This window comes from Mus caroli, chromosome 15, assembly GCF_900094665.2.
Source record: "Mus caroli chromosome 15, CAROLI_EIJ_v1.1, whole genome shotgun sequence".
NCBI lineage: Eukaryota > Metazoa > Chordata > Mammalia > Rodentia > Muridae > Mus > Mus caroli.
This window is the reverse complement of record NC_034584.1, coordinates 51,924,776-51,944,221: the sequence shown is the minus strand read 5'-3', so window position 1 is coordinate 51,944,221 and position 19,446 is coordinate 51,924,776. Positions and strand designations below refer to the sequence as shown.

The 19,446-nt window shown below is 42.6% G+C and overlaps 1 protein-coding gene across 4 annotated transcripts in view; it reads right to left on the bottom strand.

Moving 5' to 3' along the window:
• Positions 1–19,446, bottom strand: part of Tbc1d31 (TBC1 domain family member 31) — a 63,852-nt gene that overhangs the window by 36,966 nt on the left and 7,440 nt on the right. For 2 of the 4 annotated variants that reach the window (XM_021184042.1, XM_021184041.2), the window contains exons 3-6: positions 17,830–17,945; positions 14,780–14,958; positions 4,982–5,133; positions 1,190–1,349 (exon numbers count right to left, since the gene is read on the bottom strand). In XM_021184042.1, coding sequence (XP_021039701.1) covers positions 1,190–1,349; positions 4,982–5,133; positions 14,780–14,958; positions 17,830–17,945 — 607 coding nt within the window. The remainder of the gene's footprint in view (positions 1–1,189; positions 1,350–4,981; positions 5,134–14,779; positions 14,959–17,829; positions 17,946–19,446) is intronic. The other 2 variants (XM_029469733.1, XM_029469732.1) reach the window with 1 other exon arrangement.

The window sequence follows — 19,446 nt, the reverse complement described above, 5'->3', positions numbered from 1 at the left end:
CTGAGATTATGGGTTGTATACTAGATTATGGTAGGAGAGTAGGTGGGAAGCCAGTCTTTGAAGGGAAAAAAAATGTGTTATATAATTTGAAAAATTAAAAACATATAATGAAACTTTAAATGAATAAACCCTCTCTCTTGCTGCCTGCAGGTTAGGGGCCAATGGCTGCAAGTATAACTTCATGTGGCCCTTGGACATTCTAATGTAGGGCTGTATTACATTAGGTCATCTGGCAGTGTCCAGAGGAAAATGAGCTGTTTGAATGGCTGGCTGGCAGCGCATAGCTGTCCACGTGTGCAGCAGGCTGTCTTGAGAACAATTTGCAAGGACCATATGCCTTCATGAAACTATCTCAACTCTGGGATTTTTATCCTACAAATAGGATATGAAAAAGGACATTTGTAAAAATTTCATCATTTGCAAGGCATTATTCATAACAGAAAAGGACTAAGAATAGATTAAGTGCCCAGTAACAGAGGGCTAGTTTAAGGAGAAACATGAAATATAGAGCCCTGAAAGAGGAAGACATTTTGTACTGATGATAATTACAGAATCATTTCCAAATTCAGAAAAAAGATGTAAGGCTGTTTCTGCAGAGGAAACATATGTAACAACAGTAGTTGTGGGAAGAAGTGAATACCCAGACAACAGGAGACAGGATGAGGCTTACAACCAACGCCCATTTGTAAGTTTTACATTTCCAACTGTAAGAACACATCAACAATTTAGAAATCTTAAATGAGACAGATACCAACATGCTTACATACTGCATGTGCGTGTATGTACGCAACCACATGAAACGTGTTGAATTTAACTTTGAAATTCACTATGACTGTCAATATAAAATATAGTTAAACAATTACTTGTCAGTAATATTAAATAAATAAAACAAGATTTTGAATTCTTTTTTCAACTCTAGATTCTTCACAAAAATAAACTACCCAAAGTTTTAGATTCGAGTCAGCCGCGATGCTAGCTACGCTGAGAGCTGATGAAGACAGAGCTGGGATGGAGGAGAAGCAGGGGAAACACGGGGCACTGGAGGGCACCTGTGTGGGCGGAAATGGCTAACATACATGGTGTAAGTGTGGGGACTTTTAAAGAATAAGGATTACTACAGAAGAGAAGTGCATGAACAACAGAGCCAACACAGGTCTGGAAGCAGGAGCTTGCTCTTTCTGCTACTAACCTGATTGGAACCGGCATCAAAGCTATCAGGCAGGAATTCCAGATGGCGAACAGCTCGTACCTTCGCAGGCATCTGAATGATTCTGAAGAGCCGTGTGGCCTCCAAGCACCACAGATGCAGGTGATTGGATTTGCCTCCAGCAGCCAAGATTCGGCCATCTCTACATTTAAAAAGCAAAACCCAACAGTGAAGGGGTGAGCCCAGCTGCCAGCGGGGCTGCTTCTGCTGCGGGCTCCCTGCGGGGGTGAGGGTTGGGGTAAACTCCAGCCACACTGAGTCAGGGCGCCTCTGGCCACATGCAGCGATGGACTCTGGAGTCGTGGCTAACTGCTGAGGAGTGGAAGGCTACACGTGGCCAGTGGGCTGGGCAGGTCGGCTCAGGCTTACTGAAGAACTAGAAGTTTACCTATTGCCTTAAAGCACCAGCTTGAGTTTGGCATTGACTTGCTGAATGCGTTATTAGGGGCTGAGGATCCTGTACATTTTAAATATATTAAAAAAAAAAGATTTATTAGCCAGGTGGTAGTGACACATGCCTTTAATCCTAGCACTTGGGAGGAAGAAACGGACAGATCTCTATGAGTTTGAGCCCAGCCTGGTCTACAGAGCAAGTTCCAGAAAAGCTAAAGCTACACTGAGAAACCCTGTCCCAAATACACACACACCTACATACCTTTTTTCTTAATTTGGAAATTATTCTGTAATTATTATTAGTACAAAATGTCTTTCTCTTTCATGGCTTTATAATATTTCATACACACACACACACACACACACACACACACAATTTGTATGGAAGTTTTGCCTGCATGTTTGTATGTGTACCATATGTAATCCTAGTGTCCTTGGAGGCCAGAAGAGGGCAACGGATCCCCTGGACCTAGAGTTATGAGTGGGTTTGAATCACCACGTGGCTGCTGGGAACCTGTGTCCTTTGAAGGAACAAAGCAAGCAAATAAATAAATTTGATGTCAGCTAGTGAGAAACTGTGCAGCTGTAAACAGAGGTCGCAGAAGCTGGGAAGGAAGACTTGCTCGCTAGATGACATGTCTAGACCAACTCTAGGAAACATGGAGAAATTCCACATTTCCCAGTAACAGTACTGTGGAAGGAATACGATTCTTGTATAGGAGGAGAAAGAACCAGTCAAGTGTGCCTGGAGCAGACGGAGAGAGGGAGGGAGGGAGGTCTGTGGCAGGTGACAGCCTAAGCTACAAGCAAGGCAGGATATGGAATCTACTCTGAGTGTGCTGGGAAGTTCAGAGAGAGTGAAGGAGGAAAGTGCTCTGAGCCAGCGTGGTGATGTGCAGACACCAGTCAACTAGTTTGGCAGAGATACATTTAGAAAGTAGGAATAAAGAGAGACCAAAACAGGATATTAGTGACTGAAGAGTCTGGAGTGGCCGGATTAGGTAAGAATTGATGCCAGTGAACAAAATACCATACACAGTTCAATATACAGGGTAGTAGAGTTGGTGAGATTTCCTAAGCTTTAAGGAGAGAGAGAGAGAGAGAGAGAGAGAGAGAGAGAGAGAGAGAGAGAGAGAGAGAAACCAATCCACCCCCTAGTCTTTTCAACGGGAGTGGAAAGGTTTATAAAGAACAAGCAGCCCAATCCGACCCCACCCCCGCCCCCAGCACGTGGCACGTAGGGGTTCGAGTCATCATTTCCCAGCACGTGCCACTCACTCTTTAGAGAAATAGCTGGCTACAGGCTCGGCACAAACTGGAGCACTTAGTTACATTTCTGCTGGCAGTTTGTTTTTTGTTTTTGGTTTTTTTAAGATTTATTTATTATTATACATAAGTACACTGTAGCTGTCTTCAGACATTCCAGAAGAGGGCATCAGATCTCATTATGGGTGGTTGTGAGCCACCATGTGGTTGCTGGGATTTGAACTCAGGCTCTTGGGAAGAGCAGTCAGTGGTCTTGCCCGCTGAGCCATCTCTTCAGTCCCGAACACTTAGTTACAACAGACTAAGTGGTTGGAAACGAGAGAACAGCATAACTTGTTAAAACTCCTAACTACTGTGGCTTCAGATTTCCCAAGTAAATCCTGGAGTTTGAAAAAAAGAGTTCGGCTGGTGAGATGGCTCAGTGGGTAAGAGCACCCGACTGCTCTTCCGAAGGTCCAGAGTTCAAATCCCAGCAACCACATGGTGGCTCACAACCATCCGTAACAAGATCTGGCGCCCTCTTCTGGAGTGTCTGAAGACAGCTACAGTGTGCTTACATATAATAAAGAAANAATAAAAAAAACACAATGACAAANAAAAANAAAAAAAAAAAAGAAAAAAAGAGTTCAATGGCCATCTTTGAAAGATGCCAGTAAACTAACCTATTGCTTTGAAAACTGGTTTGAGAACAACAAAAAAGAGAAGCTTCTAGGGAGGCTGAGGCAGGAGGATTGCCATGAATTTGAGGTATGCCTGTGCTAGACTAAGATCCTATCTCAAAAACAAATACATATAAGCAGAATCCCAAAATAACAGCAAAAACAACTAAGGAAAAGGAGGATGGAGGGTCAAGCACTATCTGCCCTTCCGCTGTTTTCCATAAACTATGTCAAAGCAAGCAAAGCGCCAATGCAGACGCCTGCTTTACAGTTTCTAACTCGCACTTGAACAGCTAGAGAATCAGAAGTCAAGGAACAACCAAAAAGGAAAAGTTAGTGAGGGGCGTTCCAGAGCTAAAGCTCTTAATAAACCAAGCAAAAAATGCAGAGGTAGAACAGCTAGCAACCCAAGACAGACAACAGAATTGCCACGACACTACTGTTCTATCACGCACCATGCTGGGGTAGGTAGTGATTACAAATTCCACCCAGGTCCCAAGAGATAGAGGCCTATGCTGCTCCTGAGAGAAGCGCACGTGCACAGGTGCATGTGGAGGCTGGGAGACAATGGTGGGCTGTGCTTCTTTGGGTCCCATCTCCCCTGTCTGTCTCTCTGTCTCTGTCTGTCTCTCAGCAGAGACTCTCCAGGGCCTACACACCCATTAACTAGCATCTTCCCAGTGGTGTGATTACAAGAATATGTTAGCACACCCACCAGCACACAAAATGAACATGGCTCTATGGACTGAACTCAAGCCTTCAAGTCCTTGCACACGTTTATTGATTAACTTATCAAGCCTGTGGAAACCAAGTTGAGACATACCACCAAGTGAGCTGTGTAAAGCCTGCTGTGTCCTGGACAGAGCACAGCAGTCATTAGTTCAATGTACTGGACAGATGACTGACGTCTCAGCAACGGCTGGCTAGATAACAATACTAAGGAGCACTTGTTAATTTGTAAAAATTTGATAATAATAGCATGGTTATGTTCTTCAAAAGTAGCTCTTAACTTTCAGAAATATACTCTGGAATATTTACCAATAAAACAATAAGTAGTCAGAGATAGAAACAGGACCGGAACTAGCTGACAACTGCTACAGCTGGGAGTCCTTAGGAGTTAATGTATGTCTCCACTTTTCTGTATATTTAAAAGTATCACAATAAAGTAAAATAAAGCCAAAGTCTGCAGATCATCTCTAAAGCTAAAGAAAATTTTTTCTCAAAATACTGAATGGAAATTCTGTTTCTAAACAGACACTAAATTCCTTAAAAATGCTCATTACTGAGCCAGGTGTGGTGGCGCACGCCTTTAATCCCAGCACTTAGTTTGAGGCCAGCCTGGTCTACAAAGTGAGCTCCAGGACAGCCAGGGCTATACAGAGAAACCCTGTCTCGAAAAACAAACAAACAAACAAACAAACAAATAAATAAACAAACAAACAAACATGCTCATTACCTGGTCACAGCAAACACTTTGTATAAGATGTTAGAGCCTTCAGGTGGACCTGGCAATTGGTACTTGCAAAACAGAGTATCACATTCCCAGGCGAAGATGGAGTTGTCTTTAAAACAGCTGAGGATGGTGTTACTTAACGGTAGAAAGAAAACCTAGGGACAGAGAAGCTTGGTTACCTTCACCACATGGTCCTCTTAAATTTAAAATTATACACAATCATTGTCTCCTTTTTAAACATCTCCTAAACTAGAGAAAAATACGTTTTAATACTAATATTTTAAAAGCTAAAATAAACAAATAATAAACCCTTTCAAGTAAAAAATTATTGGCTACATAATGATGAGGAAATACACAAAATTCTAAATAATAATATAAAATCTGTCACCTTATACTTAAAAATTCAGATGAAAGTTAGATCCCTTTGTATCAAGTTTTATAACTGATGAGCATATTTCTATACATATACAAATCGCACATATATTTATGGCCTATGCCGTCATCCGCCTATTGTCCCGCTGATGTAAGGAAGATGAAACATCTGCACTGTAAGCGTGTTGTAGAGCTGTAGCACAACTCACTACTTAAATGTTTAGTTGTGTTAAGTGTAACGCAGTGATGCCCAGGATCTAACACGGTAATAATGACTGGCTCTAGTCACACATCTTCCCTACTTCTCATCATTACTTCAGATTATAATTGCCCACTTTTTAAAGTATGCTGACTCTCACTGGCAACAGCTTCAGCCACCTCATGCTCATTTGTTTCATAACTACACTAGGAAGCCCCACAGGGTAACCCACCCGCTCCATGTAAATTCTAAGTATGTTCATGTCCACACAACCAAACTATTCAACAATGCATCTATCAAAACACACTCCGGCACATTCAGGGAAAACAACTCTATCGTTATATGATACTTTTAATTACTATTAACAGTGCTAAACACTACCTGTTAAACCTACGGAGAGGCCCTGTCACACCCGACTGTAAATGGGATAAGGCAACATTATCCAAAGCCTTGATTGAAAGCCTTCCTCCTGAACTAGCCAGCTCATTCATAAGTGTAAGTCCTCTAAGGCTGGGCAGTGGTGGTGCACACCGTTAATCCCAGCACTCAGAGGCAGACACAACAGGTGGATATCTGAGTTTGAGGCCAGCCTGGTCTACAGGGTGAGTTCCAGGACAGCCAGGGCTATACAGTGAAATTGTCTGAAAACAAATAAGAGTGAGTCCCGAGGGAATACTTGAAAAAGTGAAGCTAAATGTAAATAATATGTATATAAGTAAAATCAAAGTATACATCAAACCACATTTTATTAGAGATTTAACGGAGAACTATGGGTGAAATTCACTGACAGCAAGGCTGAAAATAGCATCTTTTATTACTTTTTTGTTATATAAGCTTTAATCAGTGTTTCCCTTTGAATATGGAATTTGTGCCAGAGCCCGGGATGTGGTTGTGGCTCAGCAGTAGAGTGATCTTGTAGCCTTCCAGACGTCCTCAGTTCTACCCTAGCACCTCAAAAAAAAAACAAAAACAAAAACAAAAAACCCAAATGCTGAAACTGATCACTGATGGCCTCAGTATAACTCTCTCAATCTATCTGAACAAATATATATATACACATATATATATTTATGTAGGTATGGGTAAGGCATATGAAAACACTAGTTAAAATTATCCAGTCAAGGTCATTGATGAGACACAACGAAAGGCTAACCAAAGTACGTAAGATGTAAGCCACCGACAAAGCCCTCACTGTGCTCAGCTCACACTGCCACAGGCTGTGCCTGGACCTTCTGGTGTAACTCACTGTGTGAGATTTGTAACACGGAGTTACAGAAGGAATCTGCAATGAACAGATTACAAGCCATAATGAATGTATTAAGACACTTTCAAAACTGGTGTCAAAAAGTGACTTCAGAAAATTCTTATTTTAATTAGCAGTCTTTTTTTTTCCAGAAAAGTAATAAAGTTTATTCCTCCTGGGAGAAGCAAAGGCTCAAAAGTTAATGAGCATCAACTGCTATTTTAGGTGAATAGCTGTGATAAGATTATTGCCTGCATGATTATTCATGACCAGATTTGTGATTTTAATTGCTAGATTTTAATGATTGTAAAATTGTTCCTAATGAAACATGTCATTATTATTTAGATAATGTCATCTCCTGACAACATTAAGTACTTAGAAAAAAAAACTTGAAAAAAATTTACAAAATGCAGGGGTGGTAGGAGTGGGGGCACTGAGTTCCAGGGGGCAGACTTATTACCTTGTAAAATAAGAGAAATCTAAGCTTCCTGGATTTGCCATTTTCTGTTGCTATGACAAAATGTTGTTGGCTGAGTAATTTGTAAAGAAACAGTGTATTTAGTTCCCAGTTCTGGAGAGCTGAGAGCAGGGCGGCGCCTGTGTCTGCTTGGCTCTAGTTAAGAGTATGGCTACATCACCACAGAGTGTCTCAGCAGCAGAGGGAGTGATCCCGTTGGCTACGCAGGAAGCCAGAGACTCCGGGCCAAGGCTTTCTTGCCTTTTCTCTAATTTCATCATCTTTCCCTCTTCCCTTCTTTTCTCAGGGTTCCTCAGAACATTTAACCCTCTGAGGGTAGAACAATTTAAAGTTCTGCCTCACAGCCACACGGCCACACATGGGACACAATGCCAGGATGGGCACCTTCAGGAGCAAGCACACCCGACCCAGTATTTCCTGGTCAGTCTGCGGAGGTATACCAGCCCTTACCGAATTAAGAAACCAGGCCTTCTCCGTGGGTGGAGTTTCCCATACCATGCGCAACACTCTTGTGTGTGAAAAACTAAAATAAGACGAAAGGTAGAGATGGCGGCACACCCGAGTCCCAGCGCAAAGAGGCTGAGGCAGGAGAGTAAGTTCAGAACAGCCTGGGGCAAAAATGAGAGCTCATGTCACTACAAAAGCAAACCCAGAACAACAACAAACCTCGAGGCTGGGAACAGTGAGCAAGTGAGAGTCGGGTGCAGAATTTCACAGACACACAAGGAGTGCTCACTGTGTATAGGCCGACAAGCAAGAACCTTCTTTATGGGACATTTTCTGACAGGGATCATAAAGTTTTTTCACAGACAGATGAACAAAAGTCATGGAAAATACAAGGATATACTCCTTAAGTCCTAACTGAGAAATGAAAATCCTACCACTCAGCGTTACAAGAACCAAGAGCTCCTAGTTTGGAGAGGTAGGACTGGTTAGCCTCTTGGGGTTTTTTTTGTTTTTTTTTTTAAATATTTTTTATTACATATTTTCCTCAATTACATTTCCAATGCTATCCCAAAAGTCCCCCATACCCTCCCCCCCCACTCCCCTACCCACGCATTCCCATTTTTTTGGCCCTGGTGTTCCCCTGTACTTGGGCATATAAAGTTTGCATGTCCAATGGGCCTCTCTTTCCAGTGATGGCTGACTAGGCCATCTTTTGATACATATGCAGCTAGCATTAAGAGCTCCGGGGTACTGGTTAGTTCATAATGTTGTTCCACCTATAGGGTTGCAGATCCCTTTAGCTCCTTGGGTACTTTCTCTAGCTCCTCCATTGGGGGTCCTGTGATCTATCCAATAGCTGACTGTGAGCATTCACTTCTGTGTTTGCCAGGCCCCGGCATAGTCTCACAAGAGACAGCTATATCTGGGTCCTTTCAGCAAAATCTTGCTAGTGTATGCAATGGTGTCAGCGTTTGGAAGCTGATTATGGGATGGATCCCTGGATATGGCAGTCTCTACATGGTCCATCCTTTCATCACAGCTCCAAACATTGTCTCTGTAACTCCTTCCATGGGTGTTTTGTTCCCAATTCTAAGGAGGGGCAAAGTGTCCACACTTCAGTCTTCATTCGGTTAGCCTCTTGTTATTTAAGTGGAACCTTTACTAACGACACAGCAGACTCTCAAAGAAACTTTGGGTCTTTCACTATATAGTTAATTTCGTACTGGCACTTTAAGTCTGAAACAGTGTCCCATTCTGCTCTTCTGTGACAGGTCTCAGTTACATCACAACGAGGTGCTGAGGTGCTATGCACTGCTTTGCAGTGAGACAGGTCTGGATTCACACCAGAACCATTCTATAAGCTACTTGACGACCTGACACTGGGCGAGTTACTGGACGACTCTGGAGCTCAGGGTTCCCCTCTGGAAAGCAGTGTGCCTTTTAGAATTAAGAGGAGAATGGCTGTGAGGACAGTCCTGGTGGAGCTCGCTCTATAACCTCAGCACTGGGACCCCACCTCAAGCCCTAGAGCAGTGACAGCTGTGGTCAGATTCTGCTGGAGAAAGGGAGACAGGAGGGAAGAGGGTGAGTTAGGGGCATGCAAGGTGAGGCTCTCAACAACTGCCTTCTATCACTCCCCAGTTTTGGTTTTTAAGATTTTAAGATGAGGTTCTCCCTAAGTTGCCCAGGCTGGCTTTGAACTCAAAGTTCTCCAGAGAATTGGCTCTGTGGGTAAAGGCACCTGCCACCAAGCCTTACCACCTGAGTTCAGTCCCTGGGACCCATATGGTGGAAAAAAACTGACTCCTGAAAATTGTTCTCTGACCTCCACATACATGCTTGTGTATGTGCACACACACATGCAATAAATGCATAATGCACAAACTATCTTTAAAATATAGCATTATATTTAAAAAGAAGTCCTACCGCCTCAGCCTCTAGAGCATCTGAGAGTACAGGGTACATCGCTGTGCCTGGCTGGTGTTTAGCGTTGCTTCTATACTACATACACATGCAGTGGAAAGAAGCTGGAGTGACAGTCAGTCCCTCAAAGGCACTTCAAGAGGCCAGCGGCACAGTCCCTCGGCAGAGCACCACCAGCCTTACACATGGCCCTGGGTTCATTTCCCACCCCATCCCCCCTCCCAAAAAGAACCAACGACACCAAGAACAACAAAAGTCACTTTGAAATCCAAGTGAATTCCATAGTCACTGCTCTGGACGTCACAGGAGTGGAGATGCTTCAGTTAGCATCACTACCCACTTGAAAAGGTCCTGTAATGTGATGCATACTCTGACAGGCAGACCCAGCCAGCAGCATCCTGAGATACATTTGTGCTTTAGGTCTCGGCCAGCTCAGTTCAGAGTAGGCTGCCAGGTAAGCAAGGGTGGGTCATAAGCTGCCATAAACTGAGTTAACTCCTTCTGAGTCTTAATGTTAGTAAAGAATTATATGCCTACAGCTCAAGAAAAATATTACTATCTTATTTTTAGAACACATTTTAAAGAACACATCTAGAGACTCAGAGCACAGCACAGTTGGTAGGGAGTTTGCCTACCAAGTATGAAGCCGTGGGTTCAAAATGCAACATGCTACATAAACTGGGCATGGTGGCACATGCCTTTAAGGCTCAGCACACAGGAGACAGAGACAGGAAAAGCAGAAAATCAAGGCCATCATAGTGAGTTCAAGGTCAGCCCGGGCTATATTAACTTGTCTCACACAGATAGAAAGATTAGGTAGGTAGGTAGGTGGGTGGGTGGATAGGTGGATAGGTAGGTAGGTGGGTGGGTGGATAGGTAGGTAGGTGGGTGGGTGGATAGGTGGATAGGTAGGTAGGTGGGTGGGTGGATAGGTGGATAGGTAGGTAGGTGGGTGGGTGGGNGGGTGGGTGGGTGGATGGATGGATGGATGGATGGATGGCAGGTGACAATTTTCCTAAGCACTACATAGGTGCCTTGCATGCATTATCTGAAGTCCTGAAGTCATTGCTGAGGTAAGTGCTGCTACTGTTTTTCTCTTCCACTGGGTAAAGTACCTTGTGGCGAAGATCACCAGGAATCTACTAAAGCCTTTAGATGAACTTCTTGCTTATAAGAATCAGATGACGGGGGTAGGGGGTGGGGCTGGCGAGACAGCTCAGTGGGTAAGAGCACTGAGTGCTCTTCTGAAGGTCCTAAGTTCAAATCCCAGCAACTACATGGTGGCTCACAACCACCCATAATGAGATCTGACACCCTTTTCTGGTGTGCCTGAAGAACTTATTTATAATAATAAATAAGTCTTTGAGCCGGAGCAAGCAGGGATAAATCTTTGGGCCTGAGCAAGCGGGGTTGACTGGAGTGAGCAGAGGTCCTAAAATTCAATTTCCAGTACTCACATGAAGGATCACAACAGGGTACTCATATACATAAAATAAATAAAATAAATCTTTTTAAAAAAAAAGAGCCAGAGGACAGAGAAGAAGCGAAGCAGTTTCACTTTGAAGACTGGGTTACTGTTAGTTTCCACTTCTAACACTGTGTGCAGGAGCAGAGACTATTTGGTTATCTCCAAAGTTTGCATAGGCCAGGAGAAAGAATATTTCTATTTATTTATTTTTGAGGTAGAGTCTCACTATATAGCCCTGGTTGGCTTGCAACTGGCTCTGCAGATCAGGCTGGCCTTGAACTCGAGGCAATCCTGAGGCCTCCTGAGTGCTAAGATTACTGGAATATCCTGCACACCAAGCTATTTTACATTGTTAAACTGCTGTAAGGGCTATATGGTTTTGGCTTTGTATTATATTTACTTTTGTGCACATATGTGTGCATGCACATATGTGACAGCACACATATGGAGGTGAGAAGACAACTTGTAGGTCTCAATTCTCTTTTTCCAGCCTGTGGCTTCCAGGGATCAAATTCAGGTCAGCAAGCTTGTTGAGTCACCGTTTGCTCAACGGTCATTTTTAATTGTTTGCTGGTAAATGATTATAGACTTCAGTGTTCTATTACTTTGCAATATTTTTACAAATAAGCATCACAGAACACACACACACACACACATACACACACACATATATATATATATATATATATATATATATATATATATATATATAGTATAAAGTTTATATATCCATAAGTTGCATCCTCCTACAAGAATCTGGAGGCATTCTGAACTGACTGTGAGTGAGTGAGTAGTGTCCTCGCTGGGACCTAGGGTAAGAGGAGCAGAAGGCTTCCTCTCATTGTTCTACAACCATCTCCACAGAGGGCTCAACTCCCACTTCTCACTTCTCTCTCTGCTTTGGGATTTAAAATTCAATTTAAGTGCTAAAGCAATTAAAGAGGAGAAGACCTACTAAGACATTTGGTCCATGTCCCTAATGAATACTTGGCTACAACTTCTATTTTCTTTTTAATTATTAAAAGCACACTAAAGAACTCTGGGATTTCCATGGAGACCATATGATAAATTTTTGGTTGACATGCATTAGTAGCTGCTCATATTAATAAGGAAGAGAATAAAGGCAATACCACATTACAACATAGCCTAAATAAAGCAATCTCACTGGAGACACAGATACTCCTGAAAATAGTATTTAGCTAATCAGAGGAGAAAAAAATAAACTCTAAAAACAAAATAAGTGAATCTCTTAAAGGTACTATATTTATACACGGAATACTAATTAGTGATAAAAAGGAACAAATCACATAAAACAGGCCTTATATAAGTATCACCAAATAGTTCAGTTTATGAGTTTTATAAGAGACAAAACCAAGCCACGGGAGAAAAGTATCAGAAACGTCTATGAAAGGCTGTGACTACCGAGCAGTGGAGGGAAATGATGCATACTGCAAAGCAGTTATATGTTTATGAAACTATGCACTGAGAAAGACCATAAAGAAGTGCCATAAAATAAAAATAATTCAATGTATGAGACTGTTGTGTGGAGGAATTTTTTTTTTTTTTTTTTTTTTTTTTTTTTTTGGTTTTTCGAGACAGGGTTTCTCTGTATAGCTCTGGCTGTCCTGGAACTCACTCTGTAGACCAGGCTGGCCTCTAACTCAGAAATCCGCCTGCCTCTGCCTCCCGAGTGCTGGGATTAAAGGCATGCGCCACCACGCCCGGCCCGTGTGGAGGATTTTAACCCAGCCACATGTCTGGTATAGCAAGGGATTCTATCCAGACCGTCTAGGTGTATGTGATCTGGCTGGAATGCAGACACATCGCATACCTTTAATCCCTCTGCTGGAAATACAGATACACCCTTAGTATACACCTTCAATACCAAACAACGAAGGGAAGGTTACTTTGTAGAAGGAAGCAAGCACGTTTGAAATTGACATCCAACTGAGGGGCAGAAAAAGGGATGAATCAGAGAAAGACTTGACAGCATGAGTCAGAGACAGGATACTCCCAACTCTCATGACAACTGACAGGTTGCAGATGAAGGAGCCAGAAGATTAGAACAAATTGCTAGAGTTTGAGGCCAAGCAGAGCAACTCAGTCAGAAGCGCAGTAAAGCCAGTTCGAATCAATCCGCTTGGAGAGGAGTTTGGGCCTCCTGGACAGAGTTCAGGAAAAGCTAGAAAGGGTGAGTTTATTCAGCAGTGAGCCTCTGAGATGACAACTGAGTCAGGTGAGTAGAAGTTACCCTTACACTGTTGGCTATAACCAAATGGACTTGGCTGTTTATTTCTGCATGCTATTATCCAGAGCAGCAAAACTGAACGCTAGTTTAAGCATGTCATCCTCCATCTAACCTGCAGTTCACAGGCTGGCAGTCACTTGTAATGAAAGTGTTAACGACAATCACTCAGTGAGCAGTGATTAATTGCTCCGCTTTATTCTGGTTCCCTCTGGAGGCTTGATGGGATGTATGTTACATTTTTTTTTTTAAACTATGGCTTCATACTGTTCACTTGCTTAGGGTTGCTTTGGTTATCCAAGGTCATTTATGATTCCATATGAATGCAAATAGTGTTTTGTTCTCTTTTCTTTGAAAAGACATAGAGTTGAGGTCTGGTGGTGGGAGACATGAAACTTGGAGATGTTAGGGGAGTAGAGGGGGTGCATGGGATTAAAATACATTGTTTGCATGTAAGAGATTCTTAAAGAATCAACAAAAATATTTTTAGAAAATTGGTTTCACTATGTGGAGATTTTATTCTCATATTATCTTTTTCTCTATTAAGAAGCAAGTGGCCATTGCTGCCAGCAGAAGTCACAAGACAGTAAGACTTACTGCTTGGTTAAGATCGGATAGTTTTGAATCCAATTAATGGAAATTACCTGGATTAATTAAATGAACAGTGTTGTATAGACAGCTTTGGTCATTCTCACTGAGCAGGCTTCAATATAGACTCACTTTTAATAAAGTTTTACATGTTAAAAAGATGAATCCACAATAAAAACTACGTTTTCATCTCCTTTACAAATAAATAAATAAAATAAGTAAAAAAAAGAAAGAAAAAGAGAAAGAAAATGATGAGAATTTCTCAGGCAACAGTAAGGATCACCCACCCCACATAGGTCACAGGTGCACACATCTGTAGTCACACTCCCTTAGTGATGTGTAGGCACTTCGGATGTAAATCATTCTATTAACAAACACTTCAACCATGATCGATTAAATGAAAACTTAAATACTTGAGTACAATATTGCCTGCATTTAAATTTACTTTATACTAGCATGTACTGAATTCACAGTAGAGTAACATGTTAATGAAGAATTCTAGATGACAAGCACCCGTGTTTACTATGAAGTTCTTATAGACCTGTTGTGTGTTTAAATTTGTTCATAGCAAAATTGGAAAACATCTTCAATATTTTAATGTTACACTAAGACATTTTAAATCTGTTGCTTACGGCAGTGGACATTTCACAACTATAGTAATTTAGAAGAAAAATCTCTGTGTTCTGAACATATCAGACATAACTGTGTTCTGAACACAGCTGTAAGTGACAGTTAAGCCCGACTGTTTGCCTGTGCTGTGCTGAGAACTCTCCTGGCTACTGAACCCCTGACTCCTGTGACCAGGAAGAGTGGGAGAAGGCCACGCTGAGACACCGACCTTCTGTATGCCCACCGACTGGCGGATGTTCAGCTTTCTCTTCCTCTGGAAAGTATCCAAGTCCCAGAGCTGAGCTGTGTCAGAGGAAGTAGTGATGGCGTATCTCCCAGATGCGTGCACAGAAATGGAACACACCGACGACTCATGTCCTCTCATCCAGCTAACCAGCTCCTTGGTGACTGTGGTAACAGTGAAATTGTTACATCGGTAAGCCATCTCTCACAGATACACAAATTAGACAGGGCTAATTTACATTGCTGTAACAATCCAGACAAGAAATAGGGGCTTAAACTAAGAAAAAGGCAGTGGAGAAAAGGAACAAATTCAAACGCTATCAGTGATGGAGAAACACTGTCCATGCGCTGAGCTTCCGGGCTCCAGTGACACAGTTCAGGCACACAAGCCTGTGTCAAACCATGGTACTGTGTCAAACCATGTGATAACACACAAAGGAGAACAGTTTCAGCATGCCAGGGAAAAAGGATAAATCTGAATTAAAGAACTGATAGTGCTAGGCATCCTGACACATACCTGTCACCCTGTAAGCACTTGGGAGGTTGAGGCAGGGGGATGGCTGTAAGCTTAAAGCCACCCTGGGCAACAGTAAATATGAGGTCAGTTCTGGCCACGCAGACAGATCCTATTTTAGAAAATAAATGAAAGAAGACCACATAATAAAAATTAAAATTGAATTTGGGGCAGGCGTGGTGGTATGGGTCTCTAATCTTAGCACATAGCAGGCTAAAGCAGAAAGGTTCTGAGTTTGAAGCCTGGGCTACACAGTAAATTCCAGGCCAGAGGCTGCAGAGCGAAACTGTCTAAATAAGTAAACAAACAAACAAACAAACAAAGGTTCTGACTTTGAGGTAGTCATGTGTCTGTGTGTGTAAACAGAGAAAACAGAATGGTAGAGAAAAGACCAAAACTCTTCATGGTAATTAGCACCGGGTAAGGAAATGAGAGTTTCATTTTATCCTCATGCTTGTGTGAGTAGTTCTAAGTTGTTTGTATCATATCACTGTTGTGATCCAAATTCTTCCAGAGAGATGGAAGTGAGGTGAGAGAGAAAGCATGAAGCCGTCAGATACAAAGGAGGTCGGAAGTGAAGACAAAGCACCAAGTTCCTCAGGGAACAGGGGCTTCCAAATACTCGCCTAATGTCTGCCATTATTACACATTCCTTCCTGACCCTCAGCAAAAGAGGGAGGGTAACATTGTAGCTTTTCATAAGCTACATTTAAAGAACTGCTTTTCAATTCCTTATGTTGTCCCCCATCAGCTAATGGTGGGGAAAAAAAACCTCCTGTTTTATGAAGTGCAGTTCTTTTTATTTTTCCGTGATGTTAATAGAAAATTCAGAGCTGGCTAACAATGCTGTAGTTCTTTGTCTAGGGGTGGAGCCTATGAGATTGCTTCCTTCCAGGACAGCATGACAAGTGGTATCAATGCTCATGGCTTGTTTAGGCAGCCATACTGTTGAGGTATCAAGGGTGTAGCAGCTTCTCTGTCATTCTGAGGAGACTCAATTGCACAGCAGACTTCCAAGAAGTAGGCCAGCCGGCTGAAGATGAAGTAGTCCAGCCCTTACACCATGGAGACAGTCTCGCTATTGTGGGGTGGGTGGTGTTGTAGGGAGTAGGAGGCACAAAAGTTGGGTTTATTAATAGATGCTGTGAGGAAGCAGGATTTGGCCACAAACAGAAAGAAAGAAAGAGATGAAGAGGAAGTCAGGAACTGGAGATAGCATCTAAGGAACTTAATGGGTGTCAGGTTCAATGAGAGAGTAGGCTATTAAAAAATGGAGCTCAGACAGAAGAAAATGGTAAGAAGCTAGTTGTAAGCATAGACAGACTTAATGTTTTAAAGAACTTTTGTCCCAGCAGTGCTGACTGAATTTCTAGGCACTACTAAAAAGACAACGATTTGTACTTATTTGCAGGGAGCATGCAGGACATAGGTTCCCAGTCTTTGCTTTACTTTATATAAACGTGGAGCCCTGGTCAAACTATTTCACTGCCTCAGTTTCCTCTCTGCAAATGGTCATAAGGATATTCATCTCAGTGAGTTACTATGATACAAATAAATCAGTACTTAAAGTCAGAAAATAGTCCTCAGAAAAGAATACAATATAACCATTTATTATCACTATGGTTAACCATATTTATATCTTTCTAAATATTATATACTATCAATTATTTAGTAACAAAAATACAATTACTTTTTTTTCATTTCACTTGTGATTGAAGAGTAAGGGTTTTAAACTATAGCACTCCAGAACGCCAACTTAAAGAATATATGTAATATGGTATGAAATATGTGGGATTTTTTGCTTGGTTTGTTTGTTTGTTTTTTAGAATACCTGTATAGTGTGGAATTTGGTCTTGAAAGACAGGTGTCATATTTGCACTCATGGGAGGTAATCCTTAACTCCTGGGGTTTCCCACATGGTAGGAATATCTTTATTATTCAGTTGCCCCTTAGCTACAAATAAATGGCTTCTGTTAAGGACTCAGAGCTGGGGCTGGTCTCGCCAGCAGGACCAGCAACTCTAACAGACTGGGCATCAGGAAGGCAGGAGGACTGGAAACAGAATTCAACCCCAGACAATACATCAACCCTGGTGATAATGGGATGAGAGATGTTACAGTCAGACTGCCCTCACATGTACACATAGGCAGTAATGCAATTAACTGTGTCTGCATGCAAGAGCCTCAGGTAAAATTCTTGACACCAAAGCTTGAGGGACCGTCCTACCTCAGTCATAGCCAGCAGAGTCTCTGCATGTATGCTGGGAGGGTAATCTACCACTGAAGACATGGAAGCATCCTTAAAAGTCTCCCAGATCCTACCCTACGCACCTCTCTCATTGGCTGGCTCTCATATATGCATCCTGTATTAAGGCTGGAGTCAGTCACATGTACAATGCTTTCTTAAGTCCTGTGAGCAGCCTTGAACAGACTGCTCCTGAGGCTACACAGGCTGGGAGGACCTTGCAGTCTGCTGGGCTATGTTTTAGTCAGCTTCAGAAGACAAACAGAAGGACGTCTTACCTGTATCAAAACATTTAATAGAATAATCAGCTAACGCCACAAGGAACTCAGACTTTCTATGAAGATTAAAGGCCAGAGCTGTGCACGCTTGTGCTGTTCGCTGAACAAGATTAAACCTATTAAGAAATGGCTGTATTAGTATCAGGAAGTCTACCAGTGGTCATAAACTTCACAGTGGTGGAGTCCTCAGAGGGGAAAAGGAGACCTAAAAATGGTGGGCTAAAACCAGACAGAAGATCTAAGAGACCCACTGTGAATAATCAGAGGATTCCTGCCACGTGCAAAATGCCAGCGCTACAATTACCTCTCTCTCTCAGGAACCATGCTAAGGACACTGGGTTCCACTTCCACCACTGGGAAGTCTTGTTAAGTTTTTGATTTTTTTGTTAATAATTTGCTAATTGGGGAGCCATTGTTAAGTTTCTATTAATTTGGCATAGCAAAAATTACAACTAGCCATGAAGGATGCTTCTGGAAGCAAAGACAACTGACAGATGGAGGGACAGAGAAGAAAAGGTGGTTACTGTGAAAGCTACTGGGGAAGACCTCACCCAGAGATACAGGCACACAGTGAGGATGCACAGGAGGGGCTGTGTTAAGCTGAGAGAGACCAGGGATGCATTAAACACAGGAGTTTCTCAAGAGTTAAATGAAGATCAGAACAGGAAGCCAAACAGGGCTGGGGGTTGGACCTAGAAGGACTGGGAAGTGAATGTGATTGGCAGGCCTCACATGAAATCTCAAATAATCAATAAAAGTATGTACGGTTAAAAAAAAAAAAAAAGACCAGGCGTGGTGGTGCACAGGCGGGCAGATTTCTGAGTTCGAGGCCAGCCTGATCTACAAAGTGAGTTCCAGGACAGCCAGGGCTACACAGAGAAACCCTGGTCTCCTGCTTGTGGACGTTGTACATCGTGGTGCGCACTAGGCTCCGCACCACGATGTACAACGTCCACAAGCAGTTTTTTTTTTGTTTTTCGAGACAGGGTTTCTCTGTGTAGCCTTGGCTGTCCTGGAACTCACTCTGTAGACCAGGCTGGCCTCGAACTCAGAAATCCGCCTACCTCTGCCTCCCGAGTGCTGGGATTAAAGGCGTGCGCCACCACGCCCGGCTGGGAATCTTAAATCTTAAAGATGTTGAGTTCAAGGCCCAACATTCAGATCTATGGGGTCTAAGAGATACTATATAGGCCATATGTGTAATTTAAAACTGTCTAGGAGCTATGTTATAGTAAAGAAAAAGATACAACTAATTTTAATATCCAAAACCTTATTTCAATGTTTAATCAAATATTCCATTTCTATTTCATCCTAAGTCTTCAACTCCAGTGTGTAATTTGGCAGTACACTTACAGTGTATCTAGTCACCTTATGAAGGCTCAAGGGCTGCAAGCTGCTAGTAGCTACTGGAGAACCCATCAGAGTAATCCTAGAAGCTACATCTCAGTCAACAGAATGCCCAAGGCTCTGCTGGTGAGATGACTCCAGAGAGCACTGGGAGGACAACGCCGGGGCAGGTGCCTGAGAGGGCAGGTGCCTGAGAGGGCAGGTGCCTGAGAGGGCAGGTGCCTGAGAGGGCAGGTGCGTGAGAGGGCAGGTGCGTGAGAGGGCAGGTGC